A 13,341-nucleotide genomic window follows, 5' to 3' on the forward strand; every position below is an offset into this window, starting at 1 on the left:
TATATATATATATATATATATATATATGTATGTATGTGTGTATATATATATATGTGTGTATATATATACACACACACACACACACACACACACACACACACACACACACACACACACACACACACACACACACACACACACACACACACAGTGCAGCCGGAAAGTATTCACAGCACTTCGATTTTTCCACATTTTATGTTACAGCCTTATTCCAAAATGTATTAAATTCATTATTTTCTTCAAAATTCTACAAACAATACCCCATAATGATAATGTGAAAGAAGTTTGTTTGAAATCTTTGCAAATGTATTAAAAATAAAAAATAAATTGCCTTGACACTCAAAATTGAGCTCCGGTGCATTCTGTTTCCACTGATCGTCCTTGAGATGTTTCTACAACTTGATTGGATTCCACCTGTGGTAAATTCAGTTGATTGGAGATGATTTGGAAAGGCACACACCTGTCTATATAAGGTCCCACAGTTAACAGTGCATGTCAGAGCACAAACCAAGCCATGTAGACCTCCGAGACAGGGTTTTATCGAGGCACAGATCTGGGGAAGGATACAGAAACATTTCTGCAGCATTGAAGGCCCCAATGAGCACAGTGGCCTCCATCATCCGTAAATGGAAGAAGTTTGGAACCACCAGGACTCTTCCTAGAGCTGGCCGCCTGGAGTTTGCCAAAAGGCACCAGAAGACCATGAGAAACAAAATTCTCTGGTCTGATGAAACAAAGATTGAACTTTTTGGCCTGAATGGCAAGCGTCATGTCTGGAGGAAACCAGGCACTGCACATCACCTGGCCAATACCATCCCTACAGTGAAGCATGGTGGTGCTGTGGGGATATTTGGGGATGTCTAGCCAGGATCGAGGGAAAGATGAATGCAACAATGTACAGAGACATCCTTGATGAAAACCTGCTCCAAAGCACTCCGGACCTCAGACTGGGGCGAAGGTTCATCTTCCAACCGGACAAAGACCCTAAGCACACAGCCAAGATAACAAATGAGTGGCTAAGGGACAACTCTGTGAGTGTCCCTGAGTGGCCCAGCGAGAGCCCAGACTTGAACCTGATTGAACATCTCTGGAGAGATCTGAAAATGCCTGTGCACTGACGCTCCCCATCCAACCTGATGGAGCTTGAGAGGTTCTGCAAAGAAGAAGATTGGGAGAAATTGCCCAAAAATAGGTGTGCCAAGCTTGTAGCATCATACTCATAAAGACTTGAGGTTGTAATTGGTGCCAAAGGTGCTTCAACAATGTATTGAGCAAAGGCTGTGAATACTTATGTACATGTGAATGTTTTTTTTTTCCTCCGTTTTAAAAATAAATAAATTTGCAAAGGTTTCAAACAAACTTCTTTCACATTGTCATTATGGGGTATTGTTTGTAGAATTTTGAGGAAAATAATGAATTTAATCAATTTCGGAATAAGGCTGTAACATAACAAAATGTGGAAAAAGTGAAGCGCTGTGAATACTTGCCGGATACGCTGTATAGTACAGTATATACTCTCACTGGCCACTGATATGTATACCTCACTGGGTTGGACCCCCTTTTGCCCTTTAGAACTTTAAGACTTTAGAAGTCTTAATTCTTCATGGCATAGCTTCAACAAGGTGCTGGAAACATTACTGATTTCAACAGATTTGTCGGCTGCACATCCATGATGCGAATCTCCCGTTCCACCACATCCAAAAGGTGTTCTATTGAATTGAGATCTAGTGACTGTGGAGGCCGTTTGAGTATAGTGAACTCATTGTCATGTTCAAGAAACCAGTTTGAGATGATTTGAGCTTTGTGACTTGTGTCTTGTGTCTTAACGTGGTGCGTTATCCTGTTGGAAGTAGGCATCAGAAAATGGGTACACTGGGGTCATAAAGGCATGGTCATGATCAGTAACAATACTCAGGTAGGATGTGGCGTTTAAACAATGCTCAATTAGTACTAAGGAGCCCAAATTGTGCACAAGAAATATCCCTCACACCATTACTAGCCTGAACCATTGATACAAGGCTGGATGGATCCATGCTTTCATGTTGTTTACGCCAAATTCTGACCCTACCATCTGAATGTTGCAGCAGAACCCGAGACTCATTAGACCAGGCATTGTTTTAAAATCTTCTATTGTCCAATTTTGGTGAGCCTGTGTGAACTGCTGACAGGAGTGGAACCCCATGTGGTTTTCTGTTGATGTAGCCCATCTGCGAGTGGAGTTGACAGACCCATATGGAACCTGCACGGCTTCTTCCTGCTCACTATTCGGCCTCCAAAGCGGCACCGTTTTTTAGAAGACATTCCAAAATCGAAATAAATGGGAAACCGGAATGACAAACGGTGATGTGGTCATTTACAGTAAGCAGGTCCAAATTTAGTTGGAGAAACAGATGGAGATTACATTTAGAGGAAATGCTTACAGCGATTAGTAGTGTTTGGTAAGACTAGAATCACTATTTTCATTGCTCATAGTTCAAGGTAATGCAAATTGTGCTGTTTATCGAGGGGTGTTGTACTTTTACCTTTCAAAGTGATCAGACTTGATCAGGCCTTGCAGTTGATAAAGCGGGGGTATCGGTATGAATCTGTATCTATTTGAATGACTGGGCAGACGGGCTCAGTTAAAGTCCGTTAAAGCCTTAGCTGACACATTTGGCACCATAAACACAAGCTGGCACAGGGCTCATAAATCAGCACACATGTGGCTGGTGACAGGAAATGTGAACCTCTCTATATATAGGCTCTGTTGTAAGCACTAACACCCAAGTGGTGCCTCATACAGGGATGTATCTGCGTACGTCTGGGTCTCCACCGTAGAGTAATGATGAAGAGACGCAAAGGCCTCCTCCTGAATACGTCATCATCCTGCTTTCCTGTCCCGTGGGCAATGGGGCGACAGGGATGTGCTTTAATTTCTATTAATACAGTGTTGTCCAGTCTAGGAGAAGATCTTACACTGCTTGCTGGAAAGCTTTGGAATTGTTTACTGCCCTCAGATCTGGGAATTGAGTGTTTGAATAATCTTGATTTGTGATTTAGTGGGCCAGTGATTTAATTGCAGTTAAATCAGTTACTAATGCCATCTTTTATTTGAATCAAATGCATAGTTTTGCTTTTTGAATATTGCATTTATTTAGTATTGAGCATTTCTAATAGTGCAAGCCATAATATATTTGTTACACCCTGTATAATATATATAATATATATATATATATATATATATATAAAATGTTTAAGCCAGTATAAAACGGCAGCTAGTACAAATTAATTTGTTTCTTTTTTCTCAGGGTGGAGCATGCCTGTGCGAAGCTTGTGGAAGCAGCTCAGATGCTGAGGACAGACCCGTACTCTGTCCCGGCCCGTGATTACCTCATCGATGGCTCGAGGGGCATCCTCTCAGGCACTTCAGACCTGCTTCTGACCTTTGATGAGGCAGAGGTACGAATGGGAATGAGGGCTGTCTTAATGATGACATTTCAGCTGATGATTCATTTTCATAAAAATTATTGAGATGAATGAATGAATTGCCTATAAGTTTTGTTCACGTCACTTCTATCCTAATGCACATACTCTACCATTCAAAAGTGTGGGGTCAGTATTCAGCAAGGATGCATTCTTATACAAGGTGGATCACAGTTTCCCCAAAAAATATTAAACCGCACAACTTTTTTTTAATTGGTAATTGTAACAATAAGAAATGTTTCTTGAGCACCAAATTGGCATTTTAGAATGATTTCTGAAGGATCATAATTCAGCTTTGCCATCACAGAAATAAATTACGTTTACATAAATTACATTAAAATAGAAAACTCAATATTCTCAATAGTACTGTTTTTACTGTATTTTTTGATCAGATAAATGCAGCCTTGATGAGCATAATAGACTTTTAAAAACGTTAAATAAACAAACTTTTAAAAACAAATCTTACTGACCCCAAATTTTTGATAGGCATTGTAAACCTTAAGATATCATTTAATGACATTTAAACATGGAATCATAAAATAAAAGGTATTATTGCCTTTATGGCTTTGTGCACAAAAACTGCAAAATGGTATAATTAAATAATATTTTAAATAAATATAAAAAATGAAGTGTTTTTAACAGAGCTGCATTCTGGCTAAATTGAAATTTTATATATTTTTTTGTATAAAATCATGATTTTCCCACGATTCAGAACAGACAACTTAACAAAATATGTACAAAACATGTAATTTACTAGAAGTTCTGACAAAAAATTACTGCAGTCTATTTAAAATGTTTAATTAATCTGAATGAATTATTCTTAAAAACTGTTTGAATGAATGAATGATTCAATGACTCACTCTCTCTTGTTTCATTACTGGAAGCGTTTTTGAATGAATATCTTTGATTAATTCAATGACAAATTACAAATATATTTTTTACAGTCACTTGTTGCCACTTGGTGACGTAATGAAGCAAAGGTTCGATCAAAAGGGGATTTGCTCTATCTTGACATCAGTAGACCGTAGACATCAGTGTTTGTATCCGAAATATAAACTTTTATCCCAGTACTTCTGTGATGATTTGAATATTTGTAACACAGAAATAACGAAACTGTGTTGAAAAGACTGTTTGTGAAGCTGTTTCATACCTATACTGTAGTTTTAAATCTTTCTATCTTCTGACTTATACATCCAGAGGGATATTAAAAACCCTTTTCATGGCAGTTTTAAAATTTAAAGTGCACAATAATCTTGGTTATTTCAAATGTGGCAATTTTTCACATTCTCTGCTATTAATGTAAAAACTGACAACCTAAACATTTTATTTCAGAGTGCATTCATGAGAGTCAATTTTACACCTTTTTTTCCTGGGAAATATAATAATTATTGACTGACCGCAATATTTTTTTATCTTCAAGCAATTTGCTTTTCAAAAGTGATTCATGTACTGTTCACTATTTGACTCTTGGATATGAATATTGCATGTGCACTTTCATGTGAAACCTTACTAGATCTGGGAAAGACCCTGTGTAATGCATTATAGTTTTTTTTATCTGATTGAAGATTGGATTCATAAATAATTTCTTAAATTCTTTGGATCATCTTTACAAAAAAAAGCTTCTCTCCTGACCTAACACCATTAAATACACAGTGCCTTGTCATGCGGAGTAACTTGCGATCCTAATGTGCCGTGCTCTACATATCCAGCCTCCCCTGTGCGCTGACGTGTGGGCGCAGCATAATGGAGCTCACAACGGAGCACATGATCTGAGTGAGCTGCCTTGCACAGTGTGTCTTCTATCAGTGCAAGTTACTTTTGAAGTTTCTGCTTCTGCGTGTCACAAGATTGCTCATCACAAGACAAGACACAAAACCCAGCAGCACAGAGTAAATAGACTTGTAATATGTATTCGAAACCGAAAATGCTCCCTAAAACCATTTAGTGTTATTAATTGCTGTACTATAATAAAATGATCAGAAATGCATAACATTTGTAATCAAATGTAAACCTTTCCAAGAGAGCTCAGATTGTATGGTGTGGTGTGAATGTACATCTACTGGCAAGATATTATATCATCGGTTTGTGGTGAAGGCTAACTCTCTAAGCTCTATTAATAGTGCTGCTATCATCTTTCTCAAGGAGCTGTGTTGTTCACAGGGCATTGAGTAAGCTTGAAGTTATTATACTATACTTTATCTTGTGGGTTTGCTTCTTTGCGGCAAAGACCTGCAGAATAAAACGTTAGTTCTCAAGTGGTTGCAATGCAAAGGTCATGGGTTTGATTCTCATGAAATAAATGTATAAAATGTATAGCATTGTAAGCTTCTTTGGATAAAAGCTTTTACCAAATGCATATATTTAAATAAATGTATTTTTCTTTTGAATCATTGGTATTTTATGTCTTTTTTTTAGGTACGTAGAATTATCCGTGTGTGTAAGGGCATCCTGGAGTACCTTACCGTCGCAGAGGTTGTGGAAACCGTGGAGGACTTGATCACTTACACTAAAAACCTGGGACCAGGTACTTGTGTTAAATGTTTTTATGTATTTGTTACTTGCTTTTGAAGAGTTTTCAATTCATTCTCATTTGAATTTAAAGTTGACACTGTTGACATCTTGGCTCGTGCAAGTGGACAGTTGGCAGCGATTATTTGCATGAATAGAATTCATTGTTATTATGGTTAAATTATTATTTTTTTTTAAAGATTACACTCTTTAAATGAGGATATAACTATGACCATGAAAAGCTGTTTATTTGTTATATATGTTCTATTCAACTGTTTTCATTAGGTGGTATTGTTTTGGATGGAAGAACTTCTATTTATGTGAGGCATTTTCAGTTTCTAGTAGCCTTTTTTTCTTGCTTCTATTTGTGCTTTATGTATAGCATGAACTATTGAAAACCAGTTTTTCTTTTTCCGAAATGCACATTACATTACTTTGCACTTACTGACCCCAAACCGTTCAAAAGTTTGGGGTCAGTAACTTGTTGTTTTTTAAAAGAAATTAATACTTTTAATAAGCAAGGATACATTAAATTGATCAGGAGTGACACTAAAGACATTTACTGTATAAAAGAAAATTCAGCTTTGCCATTACAGGAATAAATTACATTTTAAAATGTATTCAAATAGTAAACAGTTATTTTAAATTGGTGAGTATAAGAGATTTCTTTCTAAACATTTAAAAATCTTACAGACCTTTGAATGGTAGAGTATAATTTTATATATATATAATATATGACTGATATTGTACATAATGTAAAAGCACTGTTCTTCCTCTGTCTTTAGCAAATTCCAAATTGAACATCCTTTTTTGGCTTATAAATATATAGATAATTATTGCTAGCTGGACAGTTGCTCAGTCCTTCATAATTATTGGACAGCTGTTTAATATATATATTTTTTGTTAGGCATGACGAAAATGGCAAAGATGATTGACGAACGGCAACAGGAGCTGACACACCAGGAGCACCGTGTGATGCTGGTTACCTCCATGAACACAGTGAAGGAACTGCTGCCCGTGCTCATATCAGGTGAGAGATTATCGAACCACTGTGTGTGTGTGTGTGTGTGTGTGCTGCGTGCCGTCTCGGTGTGCCAGCCGTTGATATGGCAACACTGATAATTGGAGCCATTTAACCGCCTTGCAGGGAGGGATAGATTTTTCCCTTCATCCAGTTGGCTTTCTGCAGTTGGCTCAGCAATAAATAGCCAGGTTGATGGCAGCTCATCTGCACACGCAGAAAGGCTTTTAATGTTGATGTTTGCAAATATGTCTACTCATATGGAGATAATTAGTTGCCTGATTTTTGGACACTCAGATATAAACTGCACTCTTGATCTTGATTTGTAAAATAGTTTTAGATTGCTCATAAAAGGGAGTACTAACACAATTGTTTTTTTATACCCATCAGCCATTAAAATCTTTGTTACAACCAAGTGCACCAAGAGTCATGGTGTGGAGGAAGCCTTGAAGAACAGAAACTACACATATGAGAAGATGAGCGCTGAGATCAACGAGATTATCAGAGTGCTGCAACTCACTTCTTGGGACGAGGATGCCTGGGCCAACAAAGTATGAGCTTTATCACATACATAAACGCATACACTCCTTCCTACAACCCCACCTTAAACAGTTGCATTAAGCTACATTGGCTTCAAAAGGTCAGACAACTCATTTCCTACAGTCTCTGGGCAATTTAAGTGTACAATTTTTAATTTACTATATTTACAAAAGGTAAACATGACAGTGGCAATGCTGTAGAAAAGTATTTTTCCATAGAAAATTTGATTTCCGATGATAATGTAAAAGCCTTGATGATCCACTCATTCATAGTTGTAACTCATTATAGCGACTGTAGTCCTACTTTACAGTTAAAAGTATAGCCTGCATAGGCATTGCAGTGATCAATATGGCTGCTTTAGGAATGGAGGTCATTCTTTACACCTTGTTCTAACTAGATGCGATAAGATTCCAGCAACAAGACGTGACAAAATCACAAATCACAAGTGCATTTTGGCTTCGCATGACCCTCCCCCACCCACCCAAAACCACTTCACCAGAAATTTCATTGGTTAAAGGGATAGTTCATCCAAAAATTTAATTTGCCCCATGATTTACTCAATCTCAAGCCATCCTAGGTGTATATGACTTTCTTCTTTCTTCAAGCTCATTTCCCTTTTAAAATTCTCATGACCGGTGTTTTGTTTTGCTCTATCCTCTGCGCTTTCCCATTTGTCAGATTTTAATATTATACAAAACACAATAAGTACCAGTGATGCGCGGGTTGATCCAAAATGAGCGGGTGCCCGCGGCCACCCGCGGTTACCCGCGGTTACGAGTCATCCAAAAATATTTTTAATGATATTCGGGTCACGGTCGGATCGTCAATAAATCTATTTACCTTTTGAATGTTGAGCGTTATTAACTTTTGAATAAATGCTGACGCGGGACAAAATGCCCGATTTCCCAAAACGTTGAACTGAGCAATGCCATTGTACCATTTTAATAGGCTACTTTTAAACGCATTTAAAGTCAGTTTTATGTATTTTCTGAGAGGGGGCGGGATTTTTGTTGGGAAAGTCGGGGGAGAGACGCACACTTCGATTAGACTGGATAAACACATGCAGCATCTTAATTGTTAAGAAAATTAAACGAAATAAATGAATAAATCAAGCCTGTATTACATAACACTAGGCTATATCATACAGCATTCAGAAAAATAACAGTTTGCGCTCCTAAGGGCTTTCACACTTTTCCAAATGTTTTCCAAATGTGGGCTGATGAATTCTTCAAGCCGGGTCGAAACATAAACATCGCGTTCATCAATAATATGCATCTGGAGCTGAAATGGAAAATGATGGGCCGCCGCAAGAACTTCCTGCTCTCGCTGCTGCACCTCTGAGCACACCACGTCAGGGCCTGAAACATTTTCTCAATGGCCCAATGAGCTACGATGAGCATTTACTACTTTTAAAAAATGCGGGTCAGGAAGCGGGTCGGGTACAATATTTTCTTCTTTTTTTTTTGCGGTCCGAGTTGCGGGCGGGTTAGTTGAAAACGTCGGTCGGGTGCGGGTTGTTTATACATTGACCCGCGCATCACTGATAAGTACCTGAGCTGTCAGTCACAATGTCGCAGAAGTAGAAATAATTCCAAAAATATGTTCCCCCTTCACTTGGTGTGTATGTGGATAGGATAAAAACTCTGATTAACATGGATTTGAGCTTTTAGAGTTGCAATTTTTTTCTTTACTATTTATTTATTTTACTGCCTGGTGCATTACAAATGTGGAAATCAAATGAACTGACTTGCAGTCAGTTGTTTTGTATTTTACCACGTGACTGATTCAGTCACATCACTTGCAAGTTTTGCAATTTTATTCAAATATTCTAATATTGTGATTTATCTAAAAGCTGGTTGTTTTAGTTCAGTACATTTAAAGAAAATGAATGTGAAAAATACATGGCCGCTTAAAAAAATGCGTTCCATTGAGACCCCTTGGTGTATCTTTGTTTTTCACCCTAAATTAATCTGGCACTCCCATCCTGCTAATGTAATAATCTGTTCCATTTCCTGCACTGTTCACAAGCAGGCTCAGAATTCACTGACTATATTAGATGAAAAAAAAAAAAACATAATCACGGCATCAGTGTTTAACTGTTAGATTAACAATCTGCCGTTTAATATTTCACAAAGTCTACTGAATCATTTGATCCTTCTCCCTGACCGATGACACCCTTCGCTTGCTTAGCATGCATATTAAATATTTCCATAAGAAACTACTCTACTCTCAAAATCAGTTTCCTAAGCTTTCATTTACTTTGCTGTCACCTCTGTTTTTTTCTGTTTGCCCTGATATAACTCTGTAAACATGCCTCTTTCTTTTTTGCTCTCTTTCTGTTCTGTGTTCTTCCATTTTTTCCCTTCCTATAGAAGGTAAGCTCTCCTCTCTCAGGCTCTGTAATATGACAAACTGCATGTCCGATCATTGTGTTGCTAACCGTATGTCTGTGTTAGTATATTTATTCTTGTTTTGTTTTTTGTTTTTTTTAACATTATGTTTGATAGAGAGCCTTTTTCTCAGCCTGGCTTGCCATTTTAAATGCTGTATATATAAGGGGTGATGTATTTCGGAAACCCAGCACCAAAACAAAACAATAAATTGCAATTAGAGAGGTTGTTTTCTGATGTGCTGTGGAATGCAACTGTGCCACCACTCACCCTCCACATCCTTCAGTCTCACTTCATCCATCATTTAGACACTCTGTCTCACAGTTAATCACTAATGTCTGTCTCAGGAAGTGACAACTTTTTAACTCTTGATGTCTGTCTCCATGGCTCCCTCTGTACACATTCCTTTAATCTGAATGCTGTCTTAAACAGATCAACCTGGTGTTCTGCTCCATGACTCCTGATGCACCGCTACACCCACTTTTAAATATCCAATGAAATGACTTGACAAGTGCAGTTTGCTTTTGTGTTCATGTATTTCTTGTTGAAATAGAAAATTGGGGTGGTATATATATAGTGCATCCGAAAAGTATTCACAGCACTTCACTTTTTCCACATTTTGATATGTTACAGCCTTATTCCAAAAATGGATTAAATTAATTATTTTCCTCAATATTCTACAAACAGTACCATAATGACAACGTGAAAGAGAAGTTTGTTTGACATCTTTGCAAATGTATAAAAAAAAAAAAATGAAACAAAAAAAAAAATCACATGTACAGAAGTATTCACATAAGTATACACTCAAAATGTAGCTTCCTGTGCATCCTGTTTCCACTAATCATCCTTGAGATGTTTCTACAACTTGATTGGAGTCCATCTGTGGTAAATTCAGTTGATTGGACATGATTTAGAAAGGCACACACCTGTGGTCTTTAGGTCTCACAGTTAACAGTGCATGTCAGAGCACAAACCAAGCATCTGTAGACAGGATTGTATCGAGGCAAAGATCTGGGGAAGGGAACAGAAAATATTGTGCAGCATTGAATATCCCAATGAGCACAGTGGCCTCCATCATCCGTAAATGGAAAAAGTTTTCAGTCAAACTGAACGATTGGGTGGAGAAGGGCCTTAGTCAGGGAGGTGACCAAGAACCTGATGGTCACTCTAACAGAGCTCCAGCATGTCTAACAGCGTCTCCAACATTCTGTGAAGAGGGGAACCTTCCAGAAGAACAACCATCTCTGCAGCACTCCATCGATCAGGCCTGTATGGTAGAGTGGCCAGACGGAAGCCACTCCTCAATAAAAGGTACATGACTGCCTGACTGGTGTTTGCCAAAAGGCACCTGAAGGATTATCAGACCATGAGAAACAAAATTATCTGATCTGTTGAAACAAAGATTTAACTTTTTGGCCTGAATGGCAAGTGTCATGTCTGGAGGAAACCAGGCACAGCACATCACTTGGCCAATACCATGCCTACAGTAAAGCATGGTGGTGGCAGCATCATGCTGTGGGGATGTTTTTCAGCACCTGGAACTGGGAGACTAGCCAGAATCGAGGGAAAGATGAATGCAGCAATGTACAGAGACATCTTTTATGAAACCCTGCTCCAGAGTGCTCTGGACCTCAGACTGGGGTGAAGGTTCATCTTCCAAGAGGATAACGACCCTAAGCACACAGTCAAAGGATAACAAAAGGATAACTATGGGAAAACTCTGTGAATGTCCTTGAGTGGCCCAGCGGGAGCCCAGACTTGAACCTGATTGAACATCTCTGGAGAGATCTGAAAATGGCTGTGCACCGACACTCCCCATCCAACCTGATGGAGCTTGAGAGGTCCTGCAAAGAAGAAGATTAGGAGAAACTGCCCAAAAATAGGTGTGCCAAGCTTGTACCATCATACTCAAATACTTGAGGCTGTAATTGGTGCCAAAGGTGCTTCAACATGGTATTGAGCAAAGACTGTGAATACTTATGTACAGTACATGTGATTTTTTTCCCCCCTGGTTTTTATTTTTAATACATTTGCAAAGGTTTCAAACAAACTTCTTTCACATTGACATTTATGTAGAATTTTGAGGAAAATAATTAATTTAATCCATTTTGGAATAAGGCTGTAACAAAAAAAAATGTGGAAAAGTGAAGCGCTGTGAATACTTTCCGGATGCACTGTATAGTGGAAAGCTCCTCCCTTTTTATTAAAATAGCCAAAAGCATTTAGTCTAGTTTTGCAACAAGTGATTTGGTCATCTAGTCATGTAGACATTGGCTGTTGCTAGTTGGAAGATGGTTATTTTTCAGATAATTTTTTTGGACCATATTTATTTTTATAAGTATAATTGATGAATCAAAGTGTACTCGAGCTCAAAGCCACAAAACAAAAATTTTAATTTCATGTGGGTCTTTAAATCTAATTTTTTGAATGAAAATATACATAACGGATTTAGTGATGCAAATCTAATAATCGTTTTGGCACATTCAAAGAGTAAATTTTCAGTCTTTTGAATGCAGCACACATTTAGCATCGGACCCACTTTCTTTTGTATTTTCTTTTGAGTTGAAACTCCATTCTGACTCTGGGCTCCCTTGTGCCTTGTGACTGACAACATGAAAGATGGATTGATGTAGTTATTGTTCTTCAACTCCCTTGGCCACTCACTCACACACACACACACACACACACACACACACACACACACACACACACACACACACACACACACACACACACACAACACAAAAGCTTGCCACAGCAGGAACTTGTGATATCATTCATGAGATAAGGTGCATAAGCAGAATACATATTAAAGCAGATATTTTTTTTCAAACACGACTCCATCATTAAATTTTGATCAGGTTCAGAAGACCTAGCCTGTCTCTGAACACGGTGTTTGTAAAACTGAATATTCTATCCCCCAACACCAACCCTACCCATCACAGAAAACTTTCTGTTATTTTAGATTTTCAAAAAAGATAACTCTTTATATGAATTATAAGCCTTATATAAGGCTTTATAAGAATTATAAGGCAGACACACGCACACACACTCTATACATACACTACCGTTCACGAGTTTGGAGTCAATAATGTTTTTGAAAAATGTTTCATTATGCTCAGCAAGGCAGTATTTATTTGATAAAAAATACAGTAAAAACATTACTTTTATTATTACAATAAAATCATTACTCCAGTCTTCAGTGTGACATGATTCTTCAGAAATCATGCTTAAGATGCTCAAGAAACATTTATTAATATTATCAATATTGCAGTTGTGCTGCTCAATATTTCTGTTGAATTTTTTTCAGGATTCTTTGAATAGAAAGTTAAAAATAACAGCATTTGTTTGGAAAATAATTTTACTGTCACTTTTGTTCAATTGAATATTTTCCTGCTTAATTAAGTATTACCTAAACAA

The 13,341-nt window shown here is 37.7% G+C and overlaps 1 protein-coding gene across 2 annotated transcripts in view; it reads left to right on the forward strand.

Annotated features, from left to right (window-relative positions):
• Positions 1-13,341, forward strand: part of vcla (vinculin a) — a 47,169-nt gene that overhangs the window by 13,471 nt on the left and 20,357 nt on the right. For both annotated transcript variants that reach the window (XM_079843419.1, XM_079843420.1), the window contains exons 3-6: positions 3,288-3,438; positions 5,878-5,986; positions 6,878-7,000; positions 7,382-7,542. In XM_079843419.1, the coding sequence (XP_079699545.1) occupies positions 3,288-3,438; positions 5,878-5,986; positions 6,878-7,000; positions 7,382-7,542 (544 nt within the window). The remainder of the gene's footprint in view (positions 1-3,287; positions 3,439-5,877; positions 5,987-6,877; positions 7,001-7,381; positions 7,543-13,341) is intronic.

The sequence above is a fragment of the Gobio gobio genome, assembly GCF_949357685.1.
Source record: "Gobio gobio genome assembly, chromosome: 18".
Lineage (NCBI taxonomy): Eukaryota > Metazoa > Chordata > Actinopteri > Cypriniformes > Gobionidae > Gobio > Gobio gobio.